Source organism: Manacus candei, unplaced genomic scaffold (assembly GCF_025592945.1).
Source record: "Manacus candei isolate 608988 ecotype Guabito, Panama unplaced genomic scaffold, ASM2559294v1 h1tg000002l, whole genome shotgun sequence".
NCBI lineage: Eukaryota > Metazoa > Chordata > Aves > Passeriformes > Pipridae > Manacus > Manacus candei.
The window spans coordinates 16,586,396-16,602,488 of NW_026138050.1; the positions used below are offsets into that span (position 1 = coordinate 16,586,396).

The 16,093-nt window shown below is 39.7% G+C and overlaps 1 protein-coding gene across 8 annotated transcripts in view; it reads left to right on the forward strand.

Annotated features, from left to right (window-relative positions):
* CRAMP1 (cramped chromatin regulator homolog 1) overlaps positions 1 to 16,093 on the forward strand; it is a 50,214-nt gene that overhangs the window by 3,357 nt on the left and 30,764 nt on the right. For 7 of the 8 annotated variants that reach the window (XM_051780108.1, XM_051780117.1, XM_051780146.1 and 4 more), the window contains exons 3-6: positions 9,214 to 9,407; positions 10,810 to 10,963; positions 13,169 to 13,252; positions 15,514 to 15,562. In XM_051780108.1, the coding sequence (XP_051636068.1) occupies positions 9,214 to 9,407; positions 10,810 to 10,963; positions 13,169 to 13,252; positions 15,514 to 15,562 (481 nt within the window). The remainder of the gene's footprint in view (positions 1 to 9,213; positions 9,408 to 10,809; positions 10,964 to 13,168; positions 13,253 to 15,513; positions 15,563 to 16,093) is intronic. The other variant, XM_051780098.1, reaches the window with a different exon arrangement.

Consider the following 16,093-nt stretch of genomic DNA (forward strand, 5'->3'; position numbering starts at 1 on the left):
TGTAGGTGCAGACATACACGCACCTGCTTTTTCACTTAAGCATTGGAGACAAGAATTTGATTTTTTTTCAGAGCTGTTTCTAACTTGAGTAGCTGGAAGGCAGCAGGGATATTTGAATATCTTGGTGCTATAGTGTACTCAGCAGTGACTGGATGACATCTCAGCTCTGCAGTTGAGCTGTACTTGAGCCTAATTTTGGATACCTTATGCAAAAGTACTCAAGTGTTATTTTCCATTAATTTTTGAGAAAAACAGCACTCAAAGATTTCTTCAATATTTGAAATAATGAAGTTTACTCTTGTCTGCTAAATTGGAGTATAGCTCCATGGAGCATAACTATGTCCTGGAGGTTATCCCACTCTGTTCCATCACAGGGTTGTGCACATGCTGGGCATTAAGTAAGCATTACAGTTATGATAGTTTTGTGTTGCAGTAATAAATCAGTGCAAATTGGGATATTTTGGTTATTGTCATATCACAAAAAAATTCTTGAACTCCGTTGCTTGACAGTTTATATAATTGACTAAAGTATTTTTGAATACCGTGGTAAGTCCTCTTTAATGTCTTGAATGTTAAGTGAAAACTCTCTACGTGGTGTTGGAGGACAGAACAGAAAGGCCTATGTAATTTTTCTCCTAGTTGCATGAAACCAAATAAACAGATGGAATACCCAGGAGTGTTTAGCTTCAGATAATTATTTCCAGGGTCGTAAATAGTATTAGATACAAGGAGGTGTTTCTTTGAAATGCATCTGGTCCATAATTGACAAGTTGAATATATCCACTTGAAATTATTCCATTGCTTTGGAAGCGTATACACGTGTGAACAAATACATGGGTCTTTGTGTAAGTGTTTATTCATGTTTGTGTATTCGTACGTGAACATTCATTTCTAATTTTAGAGCAGCAGAACGATTTTTAACTAGGTGTATCAATAAAATAGAAAAGGAGATTTCCTTCATTTTTGCAATTCAGACTCCAAAACCAACCTAATAAAGCTACATACAGAACACAAAATATTATTTCAGTAATCGGTCACAGATAGCGCTTGTAATTGCTGTACCTGGCTACGTTGTGAGCTTTGGGGGAACTTCTTAAATCATCAGGAGTGACAGTTGGTGGTGGATTTGTGCTTTTCACTTCTGGAATTGTTAGACCAGCCACAGCTCTGCCTGGCCAGGTTTGGTGTGAATGTGTCAGATTGATTGATTTCTCTGATATGGTTGAGATGATAACCGTCAGATATTGGAGAACAAAGTCATGGAGCGGGATCCTCTCTAATTTGAGTTCTTTATGTTCGGAGATGCATAATGAGAGGTTTTCCAGGCTTGTCTGAATTCTCCGCAGTAGAATGCCTTGTGATCAGAATTCATAGTGCCCTATATTCTGAGTGAAGTGTCTCACAGAGCCAGCTTGGGATAGGGCAGGATTTAGGATAGGGTGGAGATTGCTAAGAAAGATTAGACTTAAATCTTTTCATTCGCTGTCCCACCATCTTTCTCCTTTCTCTGTAAGTATAAAAATGATAAAAAGCTGGAACGCATGTGCTTTGGATCAGTTCTGGAAGCTTTTCCATTATGTCACAATCAAGGTGGTGGCTGCACAAGTAACTCTGGCACTGGCCAGCAGGAGTGATCAGACCACCAGAGAAACCAGAAACTTGTTTTTGTTGTAGTCATTCAATAATGACACTTAAAATTTTATTGAAGTGATTCGACTTCTAGAACCTGTGCATTCTAGACTAAAAACGCTCTCACTTGGTAGTTTTTAAAGAGTGTAATCAGTGTGCTTAATTTCTTTCAAATGGTAGTTGCTTGTCCTCATCATATCTTCAAAAGAGTTTTGAAAATAGTGGTTTTTTTCTATGTGTTGCAAATTTCTTTTTACTTTTGGCATTTGTGCTTTTAGGGCCCTTAACTGGAGCAGACAAATTATTGATAAACTTGACAGTAAACTGTAGCAAGAGTTTGCCCACTCGGCAGCTGCTGACTTTCAGTTTTATCTTACTGTGGTTCAGGGAAAACTGCTCTTAATAATTCTCAAATTCTGCCTAGTAGTGTATATAAACATGTTGCTAATCGTCAGATTGTCCTGACATACTCTTTAATTGCACCTTTGGATCCCATCTCTTGCTTTTTGTTTACTGAGGTGCACTTTTGAGTTTAGGGCAAAAATTACATAGAAAGTGGTACAGTAAAATAAAGTTTGAAAACTATTTGACTTCAACAGCCAATCCATTTAGAATTGCGGGAAGGTTTATCAAATTTCTTGCACGAATATCTAAATATCTGCCCTTTTTTTTTTTTTTTCCGGAATGGTTATGATACTATTTTCAACTGTTGGTCGTCTTTTTATTTTATTTTCAAGTTCATAGTCTACACCTCAACTGGTGTATGCCTTTTGAAGTATGAAGTGAGTCTTCAAGTGACTTGCATGAAACCGTAGGAGGAACTTGAAGGACTAGTGGAGTGGAGACAGTTTGAGAGTTCCAATGCAAGGAGGTTCATTGAGGGAGAAGATGCAGAACAAGTTAAGGTTGCTGAAAAAGAGGGATTGCTTGGAGTCTGCTTCTTCCATCCATGCCACATGGTTGCTGAGCACTGGTGTTAAGGTGTGCTTTTGTCCGTAAAGCCAGAACAGATGGAATACACGTGTGTAGGCTGTGGCCACTTTGGTAGAAGCCAGTGTGGGAATACATGGCCATTGTGTGCTGTGGATGTAGCTTGAACTAGAGTAGAGTATTCCCATTTCCATGCTTTCATCCATTTTCTGAGTGTGGGATGAAGTCAGGAGGAGTAGCTAATGGTGATGAGCTGAAGCTTGAAGATGTGTTTCATGCTGTTGCTCTGGATTTATTCCTAAAATGTGTAGAATGGCTCAAAAAAGTGTTTGCAAAAGTATTTGCAATAATAAGCAGCTCTTTCTTGAAAAAAGAATTATTCAGCTGAAAGCACTAGTTGAATTAAAACATTCCATTTTTTGGGATGGTCTAGAACTTGGTAGGAAGCAGTCTAGTTTCAGCACATCAAAGTTGCATGTCCCAGTAGCATGCGGTTAAATCAACTACCGCCTTTTCCTATGGAGAGGACTGTATGGCCAGTCTTCGCGAGCGAAGATTTGGGAAAGGTCATTAACCCTTCGAGCCTGCGCAGTGGGTTTTTTAGGTGAGACACAGTGTGCGTTGAACTGAGCCCACCGTTTAATCCTGAGGTTCATCTGCCGGGGCCGAGCGAGCTCGGACGGCGGCAGTGAGGTCCTCAGGACATAGGTTTGTTTAGAGTGACCTTCTCTTAGATGGATGGCCTTACAGGGCTGTATGTACCAAAACACCTGATGTGTGTACTTACATTGTGTTTTATTGTATCTTCCCAAGTTCATATGTTGTAGCCTTCATTTGAGATGTCATTCCTCCAGCTTTATTTCTCTAAGACATGAATCGCTGTTCAAGGACTATTGGTACAGTCCCTTGTTCTAACATTTTCCTGAATTCTGTCCATCTCGTTTGCACTCGGTACCTCTCTTTCCATCCTACCCTGACATGCTTTCATTCATTCTTTGCCCTCCCAGTTACCCCAATTCTGCCTTCCTCCCTTTGGAAGTGGCTCAGGACCAGGACTGTGCAGTATCTCAGCCCACAGCGTAAGAGGAGGGTTTTCTCCTGTGCCCTGTGCAGCAGGTACTGAACTCTGACAGGTACCTGCCTGCAGGGCTGCACAGCCGCAAGGTTTGGATGGAACTTCATGCTGGGCTTTACGGGTGTTTTCTAATGGAAGAGCAAGAGAATAATGATTCACTGGAGGTGGAGGAGTAAGCAAATGTATAATAAACCCTGTTTATTTTTTATAGCTCTGCTTGGTTAGCTTAGATAGTGCTGCCTTTCATACACTGTATATTGAACATATCCTGTCCGGGCAGAGGCAAACCATCAGTATAGTTTTGTTAGGAGGCTCCTGTTGATAACTGACACTGGGTATGTTTTAAACACATTCAGCTATCTCTTGGTTGTGCTAATTTTGCAACTGGTAGGAGTTAGAGGAAGGTAGGCTACGTTTATCCCTGTAGGACAGGCACCCATTGACCCTGAGATGAGCTCAGCCGATGAGAGCAGGGTGCCAGTAACACCAAGGTCTCAGGTGCAATCCTGGTGTGGGCCGCTCTCTTAAGAGTTAGACTCAATGGTCCTTATGGGTCCCTTCCAACTCAGAATATTCTGTGATTCTCTGTTTCAAACTTTGGAACACTATATGCCGTAGCCATGCCATAAGGTATAAGCTGTCCTAGACCTGCCCTTCTCAGGACTTCATGCTGTGCACTGTAGAGACATACAGGGTAGAAACTAGCACTGAAAATGAAGTTTTGACTTGCGGGGAATGTGTCTGTCTCTCTCCCTCTGTCATCTGCTTTTTCTTCTTAGCTACAATTGCTGGAGACAAAAGCAGATTGGTGCTAGCCTGCAGCTCTCTTGGGCTGTCCTTCTAGGGGCTTCACTTAAATTCCTACAGCACGCACTTTCTGTTCTTCACTGCAGTACCCAATGTAATATCTGTAATGGCTAGACAAGGGGCTCATTTACCAGCGATCAGAAAAAGAGTTTGTATGTTTGTCTTTGATGTCTTTTTCATTAAAATTGAGAAGCGAATGCTCAAGGAGGAATACTCTGTCGTGAGAACAGCAGAATGCATTCGAAGCTCCTGAAAAGGGCAGATCACAGCACCTCACCCAGCTCTGGTGGCATTGGGTTTTTTGTTTTGAATGTATCTCGTACCATAGGAGAATGTTTTGAATGTATTCTCGTACCAGAATGTCGTACCATAAGACTGCTAAGCTCTAATGCAGGTTTTTTACAATAAAATACACACTCGAAGCTGTTTTCTGGTGTGGCCTCCTTAACGGCAGTCTTCACTGAAACCCTGTTTGAAGGTGATCTTGTGTAATTTAACCTTGCTGTTGGCTCCTGTAGAACCCAAGAGAGAAGAAGAAAGAGTTTTCTGAAGAAAAGTTCCTGGCATGTTGCAAGTGTCCTGTACTTTTGGGGAGTGAGTTTGTCCTAACAGTCAGCCTTTGGGCTGTGGTCTGCAAGAGTTTGAACACATTGTCTCCTTTACAAAGGCATTCCTTGATGGATGTTCCACCTACAGTGACTGGTGACTCCTGAGGAAGTTGAGATGTCATGAGCTAAGCCCGTGGAACACCAGTGAGAGAACCAGCCTATGTGTTGGGATAGATGGCTGTAGAGGGGATTAACTCTGGGGATTCCAGCTTCTGTGTGTGGAATCTGTCATAGAAGATATGAATTAGCAGGCCTGTAAGAGCCATGGAAGACTGAAAAGCAAACACTTGAGATGCTACATAGAACCTGGAAGGAAGAACTTGTGGCTGTAGCCATGATACGACCCCGATACTGTCAGTGTTTCAGTTATTTGATACCTGCATGTTCCATTGTCATTTTCATATCAGACTCTTAAACTGCAGTCTTTGAATCCCTTTATATAAATTTTTGCAAGTGTTTACATTTTGCTTAGAGCTAGAGGCAGCTTTTTCCACAGGAATGTATTTCGAGATGATGTTATACCAGTCATAGATAAATGAAGTCCTAATAATGGGGCATATAAATGGGTGAGAAGGCTGGATAAAAGGAATCAGTGTTTCTCTGAAACACGGGTGTTCTGATCTCTGATTTTGTTGGGGGTTACAGTTCAAATACCAACTACAAAAACATGATATCTTTGCAAACTGTGGGTTGAAAGCTGAGGGAAGATGCTGAGAACTTACGCATCCAAATGTCTGCCTTGAACCTTGTACGCCGATGCTGGTGCTCTGATGCACCTGGAGCAAAGGGAAGGAGTTCTCATGGCTGTCATGGTGTGGATGTCCAGGCCAGTGGCTGGGTGATGCAGGATGAGTAGACAGGGGAGGAAAGTCCAGCTTGTCTTTGTCTCTTCTGCATGTTCTCCTTTTTTTATAAATGATTTTACTTAGAACAAGCACCCGAGCAGGTTGTTGGAGTGAGCCCCCTCCTTCTCCCCAGCGTTTTGCAGCAGTAATGGTATGGTTGGCCTCAAGGGACCTTCTCGTTTTAATGTGTTGCTGAAGTTTTAAATTGTCTATTGTTGGGAATTAATCATAGAATCATCAGTCATTAGTGAGGGGATGAAAGCTCGTTAACTGTCCTCTAAAAAGAATCTCATACAGCAAGATTGAAATAATGAATTTATGGGGGGTAATTTGATGATGTATGGTTATTTTTGCTTTTGCCTTTTATCCTGAGTTGGTTTCTAATACCATGTTTTAGAATATGGTGCATTCCATTGCCATACCAAGATCCAGTGTACTCCGGGGTGGATTGGGACAACCCAATCATAAATTTTACCATGCACAGAAGTAAGAAGGTTTATGCAGAGGGGTAATAGAGCAAACCCCTTTGTTCCTGGAATAATTAAGTGGCACATAAGATCTCTGTAGAAGTGACAGGATATTTGAATTTTTAGATCTTCATATACAATACTCTGAACAATTGCCTGGATGGTAATTTATTTGTATTTAAAGCAAAAAAGATTCTGATAAACTTCTCAGCACTACAGTTTGTTTCGTAGAATAGTCAATGTACATAAAGGAACAACAGGTGAATTATGAGCTACGTGTCCTGTGTAGAAGTTGAATCGGTATCAGTATCAGCACGTCCTCAACAGAACTCTTCAGTCCATCTTTTATCTACACCTAAAATGTAAGTGGAAATGTACTGAACTTTAAATTCTGATAAGACCAGGAAACCGTCACTGATAGATACTTCAGCTTCTTATGCTTTTTAATAGTGAAAACTTCGTATGTACCAAATGCACTGAACAGTCTTCAGAAAATCCTTGATAAGATCTGATCTTTAGGCAGACTTAGGATTTTACTTACTTGAGTAAGTATTAAAGAAACCCCCGAAACGACACAAAAACCCCAAACAAAAACCAACCACCTAACAAACAAATGAACCCCCCATATCCTGCATTCATTTTTCTCCTGAAGGATTTCTCAGGAGTTAGAGGGCTATGATCAGAGTAGTGACACTAGAATCTTGTAACTGACTTCTGATAAAGGACATCTTTTGTGTTGGGAGCTGGTATCAACAGGAAATGGGAGATTGAGTTTGGGGACTGATGTGTTTGAATTCCCTCTTCTTGACCAAAGATGTATATTCTCTACCATGCAAGTTGTGATATTCCAATCTCACATTTGCAGAATAAAGAAGTGTCAGTTCTGTGTCTGTGTTGGTTTTCTTTTCAGCCATCTGTTGAAGTGCTCCGTTTTTTCTTGTGGTTTCCTTTTTTTAAAGGCTTTACCTCCTCATTGCCAGAATTAAATGGTTTAACTTTCACTTATTTTATTAGTGGCTGATGAAGACTTTAGAAAGTAGAGAAGCTGTTTACTTGAGAATTTGTTTTAAGTGCATTTTCTTCTAGATATCTAATGGTTTTTCATGTCTTGTCTTACATGCTTCCCTGTAGTTACAATAATTTTCTTCAAAAGAGTCAAATAGTCATCCCTAAAAAGAAAAGAAACGTTAACCTCAAAATGGTCACAATATCATATTTTATATCAAGTAAATAGTTATTGTATACAGGAGAAAAATGTACTTTTGCACACCTTACTCTCTTCCAGGTTTGATTTAAAATATTCTCTGTTACTGAAATAAACCAGCTTCTTTAGGATTTGGAGAAATATTATTTTGTCACCCAAAGGAATTACTTTCAAATTGCAACTGAATTGTTAGGATTTACGTACAAGTCTTCCAAATCTCTAAAGCACACTGAACCTGTCACAGCTGATTCTTCTGATACTCTTTTTTAAAATAATATTAGGATTATCAAACTGGGATATCTGGGTTCTTGAGCAAGATATATATGTGTATAAAACATTGGCTTTGTCAGTAAAAAATCTGCTTTGTGTAATTGAATTCAAAAAGATAACTTTTTTAAGTCTAAATATGAAAGAGAGAATTGTGCCAATATGTATAAAAGTTGGGGAACTGGTTGGGACTGTTGTATTGTACAAGCTGGGTGTATAAGCAAATAAACCAAGGCAAGCCAATGTATCATAAAATATACAACATAAAGGGCAGTAACTAGAGAAATGGAAAGTGTAATGGGCATTCTTTATAATGAGCAATGAATGTTAGTGTTAAACAACTTCTGTTTTATTAAGTACATGCCTGCACTGATAGGAACAGTCAAATCTTAACTAAATACTTCTTAATAAAATTGAAGATAATATATTTTGGAAATATAAATTACTGGGAATGGTTACATTCTTATGGAAAAAAATGAGTACATTTTTGGGAGGTGTCCCTGGTTTTTGGATTAACACTCTGATAATCTGTTACAGTGTCAAACCAAGCATGATATTTGGTTTGTAGATTTTCCATCCCATTTTCTCCCTGGCCCTCTAATTGAGTAAACAGCAAATTCTCTCAGTTCCATTTGACATCATTCTGATTTTAGTATTTCCAATCTTCATATCTCTCTTCTGATTCATGTTCTTTGGGTGCTGATAACTGATGAAGGGATGACCAAGATGACACTTCTGTGCCTTTTAAGGAAAGCCACAGCAGGATTTGGGGAAGGAGAAGGGGATGGGACTTGCCAGTCTTTGGGATACCTTGAGTTATCCTAGATGGGCCATGTCAGAGATGGTGCTCTGAGGATCCTACACTGTGGATCAGATTGTGGAAATGCTGATCCATTGTGTGATGAACTAAAGCCAGCATCTCTCAGTCAGTCCCTTACCACAGTTATTCCAGAGGCAAGAGGATCAAAACCAAAGACAAGGATGTGACATTACATGCATTTTCCTCACAGTCATGAGTTTGCTCTGTTGGTCAGCTCCCTGTTCAGCACTGCTCAGGAGCTCCCTGGGCTGCAGAGCAACCACTGCAGAGTTCACCAGCATGCAAGTATCAGAGAGGGTTGTCTGGTAGAGGTTGCTGTGCTGTATTCCTGCTTATTTCTGTTACTCCTGGAAATACAAAATTAAACCATCAAAACCTTCCCCTGGCTTTTTCCTCTTCAAGATTTTATTTCTATAAAACCAAACTTTGTTATCTGCCTGATGTATTTCAGGTGAAGTACCTTGCAAAAAAACCCTGCTACAGATACGAGTGGTGAAAAAGGACTCTATCCATGAATCCTCCTGTTGGTTTATTATTCACTCTTGTCGTGGTTTTTTGCAGCAGCAGATAACGGAGGGACTGCGTCTGGTGGCACATCGGGAATTCCTCCCAGCAATCCAGCTGGGAATTCCAAGTCAGCGGGAAGGAACCTGGGCTCCTCGACTGGAGAGAAGGAAGAAGGGAAGAAGGTCCGACGGCAATGGGAGTCATGGAGCACAGAGGACAAGAATACTTTCTTTGAGGGACTGTATGAGGTACACGTAGAAGAAAATAACAAACTTAGATGGCTTTGGTTAGTCTGGATATTTCTAGAGAAGGTTGGTTCAGTGAGGTTGGCAGGAGCAGAAGGCACACATGAGCACTTCGGTGTCCATACAGTGAGCTATAAACCAGCTGTCACTCAAAGCCACATTTCAAAAGTGTCAAGATTGTTGGTGGTTTTTTTTAAATACACAGGAAGTATTTCTGAGTTTTATTAATGAAATTTTATAATAATTTCAGTTGTTTTTGAATTACGGTTTGGTTTCAAATGAGAAATAAATAAATAATGTCCCCATCTCAACTTCCAAAAGCTGCACACTTCTTTTGTAATAATACCAAACAAGAAAAGCTGTTCTGTTCTAATAAGAATTGTGTTTAGTCTTTGACCATGAAGAGGTTAGAGCCAGTTCAGTCCTAGGCCGAGAGACACGGAGAAGTTACATCATCTTGTCTTCTGTCTCATATGATGTATATGATGGATTCCAGCTTGTCCTGTTCCCGTGATTATTTTAAGAGTATTTCTGTTATCAAAGTGCATAACAAAGGTAAAAACTGATGCAGCGATGGTCAGAACTTTGCACACATGCATCTTTTTGAATTTTTTTTTTGTCATAGGCATGGTTCACGTGTATATATTTTGTGGACAAAATGAACACTTAAACACTGTTTTCTTTAACTCCTCTGACTTGCGGTAATATTCCTGGGAATTGTGAGTTTTTAAGTCACTTCACTGATTTATTTTTTTTGATTTGGGACTCTGTTTGGTCCCCCACTTCGTTTATTTTGTGTCACTGCCTTTCAGAAGAGATCTTCACACTTTATATGTAAATCAGTTCTAACCTATTGTGAATACAAAAATTTTGTGATAGCAGGAGTTAAATGTAAGATCAAATCTTTTGGAACTCAAATTTTGTAACCATATCATGAAATGTACTGTAAATAAAAGTGGAACTGGTAAATATAATAGGTTTTTCATTCACTCTAGTTAGAAATGGTGGGGGGAACGCAGAGGAAAGTAAAGAAAGCTCAGGGAGAAAATCAGTGTTTTCAGTTCTGCTACTTAGCACGTTTTTGAGTAAGGTTGGATGTTTTGGGTTTCTGTTTAATTTTCTAGGGTATTACTGTTTTTATTTTGAAATTGTTAAAGAAATTCTAAAGTAATTAATTTGGCATCTATAATGCATTTTACATAAAATAAAGGAAACCAGTGTCATTCTCTGACATTTTCTGTCATTCTGAGAACTGTCGAGTTCTGATACCTAAGATTTTTTTTTATGACCATTGAAATCCAATATCCCACAAAGAACCCCAAAGGCCCTCACGTTGTTTGAGTTGACTTATGCGGAGATCTATGTTTGGGGTTGAGTATTTCAGTTTGGTTTATTTATTCTTCAGCATGGGAAGGACTTTGAAGCTATCCAGAACAACATTGCCCTGAAGTACAAGAAGAAAGGCAAACCTGCAAGCATGGTGAAGAACAAGGAGCAGGTCCGGCACTTCTACTACCGCACCTGGCACAAGATCTCCAAGTACATTGACTTTGATAATGGTCAGTATGCACGAGTGTGGGCTTGGTGTGGGGGCTGGAATCCTGCCTTTTGGTACCGTCATGGAGGGCTGGAGTGGTGGAGGTGAGAAAATAAATACTGAGGAGGGTGCCTGTGAACACAGAGTCGTAGGACCAGAGAATGGTTTGGGTTAGAAGGCACCTCAAAGGTCATCCCATTCCACCCCCTGCCATGGACAGGGACACCTTCCACTAGCCCAGGTTACTCCAAGCCCCATCCAACGTGGCCTTGGACACTTCTAGGGATGGGGAGTCCACAACATCTCACATCTTATTTTTGTTAGCATGGCCCTGCTGAGGTTCATATTTTTTGAAAAATGCTTTTCAAAACCTGGTATTTGTGTCACTGCTGTTATATGGATTCACCACATCATTTATCTTTATTATATAATGCTGTGGAAAAGCCAGGTTCGAGGGAATGTTTTTGTATTCTCAGGAACACACCTTTGAGGAGAGCTGCCTAAATGTTAGTCAGGCATGAGTGCATCAAGCAACTGCACCACTCAGCACCACTTTGGAATTCTTGGGGGAAGTCAGAAATAAACAGTCCAGTAAAAGTGTAAATGGTGACATATTTGCTCCCACTTCAAACAAGCCTGAAATTATACCATTGGGTCAGTAACTTCCCCTTTCCATTCTATTCCCTCCTTCTGCAACTTGTTTAATGAAAAGGAAGTTGGGAAGTCAGATAAACTGCTGATGGTGTTTTGTAACAATAATAGTAACATATGATTGTTGAGAATAGATTTTTATCAAATCTGTACTATTTAGTAATGGGCAGTGAGGATTCAAGTTTGTCTGTGTGTGCCCAGATCTGAATATCAGGTTAAAGAAATCTATTTCAGTGACAAGATTTTACTAAGATCCAATTCTTTTGACTTCAAGGTGTCAAGAATGTCAGGTCTCCCATTAGCTTGTTGATTAAGTAGAAGTCTCTGGAGTTTTCCTGTCCTGATCGTATATTCTAAGTTGCAGAAATCATGGCAGTTTGTGATGATTGAAGTATTTGGTCTTTGAATACCTGCAAAAGTTTGGATAGTAAACTCATCTACACAGTTTGTGGCCAGAACCTCTCAAGTGAAAAATAATTCATTAATGAGAAATGGATATGTCTAGAAAGAAGCTGGAGGAATGCGAATGTAGTGTATGATACAGTCTGTTTATGAACTTGTCTGTTCCTGAGCTTGGGTTACCTAAAGGAGGACTTGTATATTTAAACCACCTGGCATAATGTGTTTTTGTGAGTTCCTTCTTTCCAAAGCAAGGCAGCACTTTAAGATGAAAGAAACCATTAGTATTTTATTTAGAAACAAATATTGCAGCAAACACAATATGGAAGAATTTTTAAAATTAAAAGATGTCACAGAAGAGGTTAATCTGTTTTTTGGGTAACAAAGTTCTGTATCTGTATCTGTGTGGTCTAGAATCTCACTGTCTGAAGGAATGTAAGAGTTAGTGCAGTAGTTTGGTAAGCTCTAGTATTGGTAGAAATATGTGTGCCTGGATTTTGGGATTAAATGAGTCTGCAGGTCAAAGGGGACTAAAGTCTTGATGAATAGACAAGAATAAATATTTTCACCTGATTTGTAAACCACAAGACTGTTCTTACTGTTATAGATCTTTAGATCTATTAGCAGTAATGTCCATATCATATGTCTTGATGAGAAAGGACAAAAAAAATCCCTTGTAAAGTTAAATAAAATGTCTGCAATTCTTCATGTAAAAATTTAAAATCTGGAATTTACATTAACTTGCTTAAGGTACATTTGAGTGCACAGAAAATATTCTGTCTTCTGGAAAATCCAGACCTACTTCTAAATTTTCATATAAAAGAGTTCTGTATGCATTTCCTTGGGGGCGTCTGGACATTTCCCTGAGAATTTGTAAACAGTGAAGTGATCCTGGAGTTAGCTTTATTATGAATTTGCTTTATTTTGCATATTGAACTGTTGCATATTTGTTTAAATTCTGTGGAAGCTGCTTGTTTTCCTGTAATCTAAATTGGTGAACCATCCCATTCTGGTGTTTCTTGAACGAGAACTTAAGTTTTGCCTTCGGTGGGATGTTCGTCTCATCACTGAAAATATAAATGCTCTCCTTTTCAGGGTTGAAATGAGTATCTTCAGCGTAGCTGTGTGTGAGTATCTGCAACACCTGCATCTCACTGACACCTTTTCTGCTTTTCAGTGTTTTCTCAAGGACTGAAAAAATCTTCCCTGGAGCTGTATGGCTTAATCTGCTATGGGGAACTGAGGAAAAAGATCGGGGGATGTGAGTACGAATGACTTCAGGTTATTTTTACATGGTAGAATCACAAGTATCTACCCTTGAAGGTGGCAGTGTCTAGTTCAGTTCCACTTTTGAGTTCTTGAGAACTTGTGTTCATTTTATTCTATTGCTGTACTCTGTGGTATTGTTTCTTCATTATATGTAGTTTTATTTTTAGAGACCACCTTAGTCTGTTGCATTAGTCCCCTTTGAGAGATTTCTTTAGCTTTTCCTGTCTCCAGAATGCAGTGCATGTATTGCCCATAGGTGGCAGGTAAACACACACACAGCTTAGATGATCTATTTTATTATTATTGAAAACTAAGCAATTAAATGTGTAAATGATATAATTTGCACCCACAATTATTTGTGCCTACACAGTCAAAATCTGGGATGATGCCTTTCTCTGAGTTGTTCTCTAAATCTTTCCTCATGGAACCCTGAAGATGAAAAAGCCTTACAAATCACAAGACTTTACTGACTAGCCAAGATGGGTTCTGACCTTGTTGACACCTTCGACTATCCCAGGTTGCTCCAAGCCCCTCCAACCTGGCCTTGAACACTTCAGTGAATAGGGGAGCCACAGGTTCTCTGGGCAGTGTATGCCACCCTCATAATAAAAAAAAACTTCATTACATGTAGTTTAAATATCCTCTCTTTTGGTTTAAAACCATCACCGCTTGTCCTGTTGCTGCAGGCCCTGTAAAAAAGTCTGTCCCTGTCTTTCTTATAAGCCCCCTTTAAGTAGTTGTTGTGCTGGGACCCCCGGAGTTGAAGGCAGCACTGCAGGTGGGGTCTCACCTGAGTGGAGCAGAGGGGCAGAATTCCTCCCTTACCTGCTGTGGTATCAGCCCAGGACATGGGTCTCATGGTCCTGATGGTTTCCAGAGAGAGCTCTGACATGACTGGCTTGGGGAGTGGGCAGAGGAGCACACCCTGTGTGTGCCAGTCCATGCACATACACCTTTTTATCTGTGCATTTTTTCATTTGTCCCCACACTTTTTGTACATTCAGTGTTATGTCATAGTGCATCTTCTACATGTTTGTTTAATTTGTGAGACATAGAAAATAAAATACTTCTTTTTGAAGTTATACTAGTTGCAAAGAGAGAAGGACAAGAAGGATTCATGGGTGGACGTGTACAATTCCTAACAGGACTGTGGTATTTGGCAGGGGGTTTTTCGCTGTCCCTCACCAGGGATTGTTATCATAGCAGGTCATGAATAAGACTGTTTTGGATGTTCAAACTGACTTTACTATGTATGTTCAAAGATCTCCAGCGTGTTAATTCACCTTGGAGAAGTAATTTTGAACTGTTTCATGACAAAGCAGGTGCAGAGGCAAGGCACATTACGTTGTCACCAGAAATCAGTGTTAGTGTTTCTTCCCTGTACCCACATCTTGTTTTACAAGCATCAACAGACCCTTCTTGCTGTGACTTGGAGTAAGGTTTCACACAGTCACCATGGCAATGCCCACAACCTCTATACTTCTGTCTTTTTAGAACTTCAGGACTTATTTACATACTTTATCCACTGACAGTTGGAAAATTCTCATCTCCAAGACTAAATGGACTCGATCTGCAAGGCTCTGCACCCAGTTTATGAGAGGTCTACTTTGCAGCTGGGGAAAGGAGTTTCTTTTTGTTTGTTTGTTTGTTTTTTTCCTTTTGTCTTTTTTTTCCTCATGTATTCACAGAGTCCCAGAAATAGAGATGAGACATGAAAGCATGTCAGAAATACTTTCAGCATTGCCAGACGGAGGTTAATTGTTCAGTAAATAGATCTGGACCTTACTATCACATGAATCAAGTTACCAAAATGTCCATTTAAAAACTTGCTGTATAATGCACGGAGAAAAGTGAGGGTTACATGTTACAGTTTTATTTAGTTTTTTACTGTGTTCGTTGCTATGATGCTGTTTCTTGCTGCCTTAGCAACAGAGATTGAGCAGAAAGATGAAGCTTTTCTTTGTAATGTTGTAGTGTCAGATTAAAGCCCAGCATTTGAAGACAGCTGTAGTACCTAAACTAGGGTCATTTAATCCATGTGTAAAGTGTAATTTTCATGGCAAGGATCATGTAAAGCTTGCACGTTATGAAAGTGCAAACTTTTCAGGGAGGGTATGTTACAGCACATTTACACGTGTCAGTCTTAGGTGAGAATAAAATGTAATAGCTTTGAAAACCCAACAGGACACAGAAAAGGTCGTGGCATTATGACTGTAAATCCTAATTCACTGTGTTATCCCATTTCCTGTAAAGGTATGGATGACAAGAACGCAGCTAAACTCAATGAGCTCATTCAAGCCGGGTAAGTAAGAACTTCTGAAACTCATAAAACTGAGTTGTTCACCAGCTTGACTGTTGTATTGGTCATCCAGAGTCTGGGGATGTTTCTTCATTTTGTAGAGCTACAGTTTGACGTTTTCCGTTCTTAACTTGTTTTGTATTAGGTTTTTCTCCCCTTTTCCATGAAGCCATTAATTGTTATCAGTAAGAAATGATGGGTGAAGTTTAATAAAATAATTAAATGAGAATTCTTTACAGAAGTTATGTCACTATAACTGTGTGGATTCACTACAGGGAATATGGAGTCATAGAATTATTTAGGTTGGAATAGACCTCGAAGATCATCAAGTCCAGCCATTACCTCAACACTGCCAAGGCTACTACTCACCACATCCCCAAATGCCACATATCTTGTAAATCCCTCCAGGGATGGAGACTCTAGCCTGTGCTGGTACCTGACCACCCTTTCTGTGAAGAAATTTTCCCCAGTATCCAACCTGATCCTCCCCTGGCACAGCTTGATGGTGTTTCCTCTTGTCCTGTCCCTTGTTCC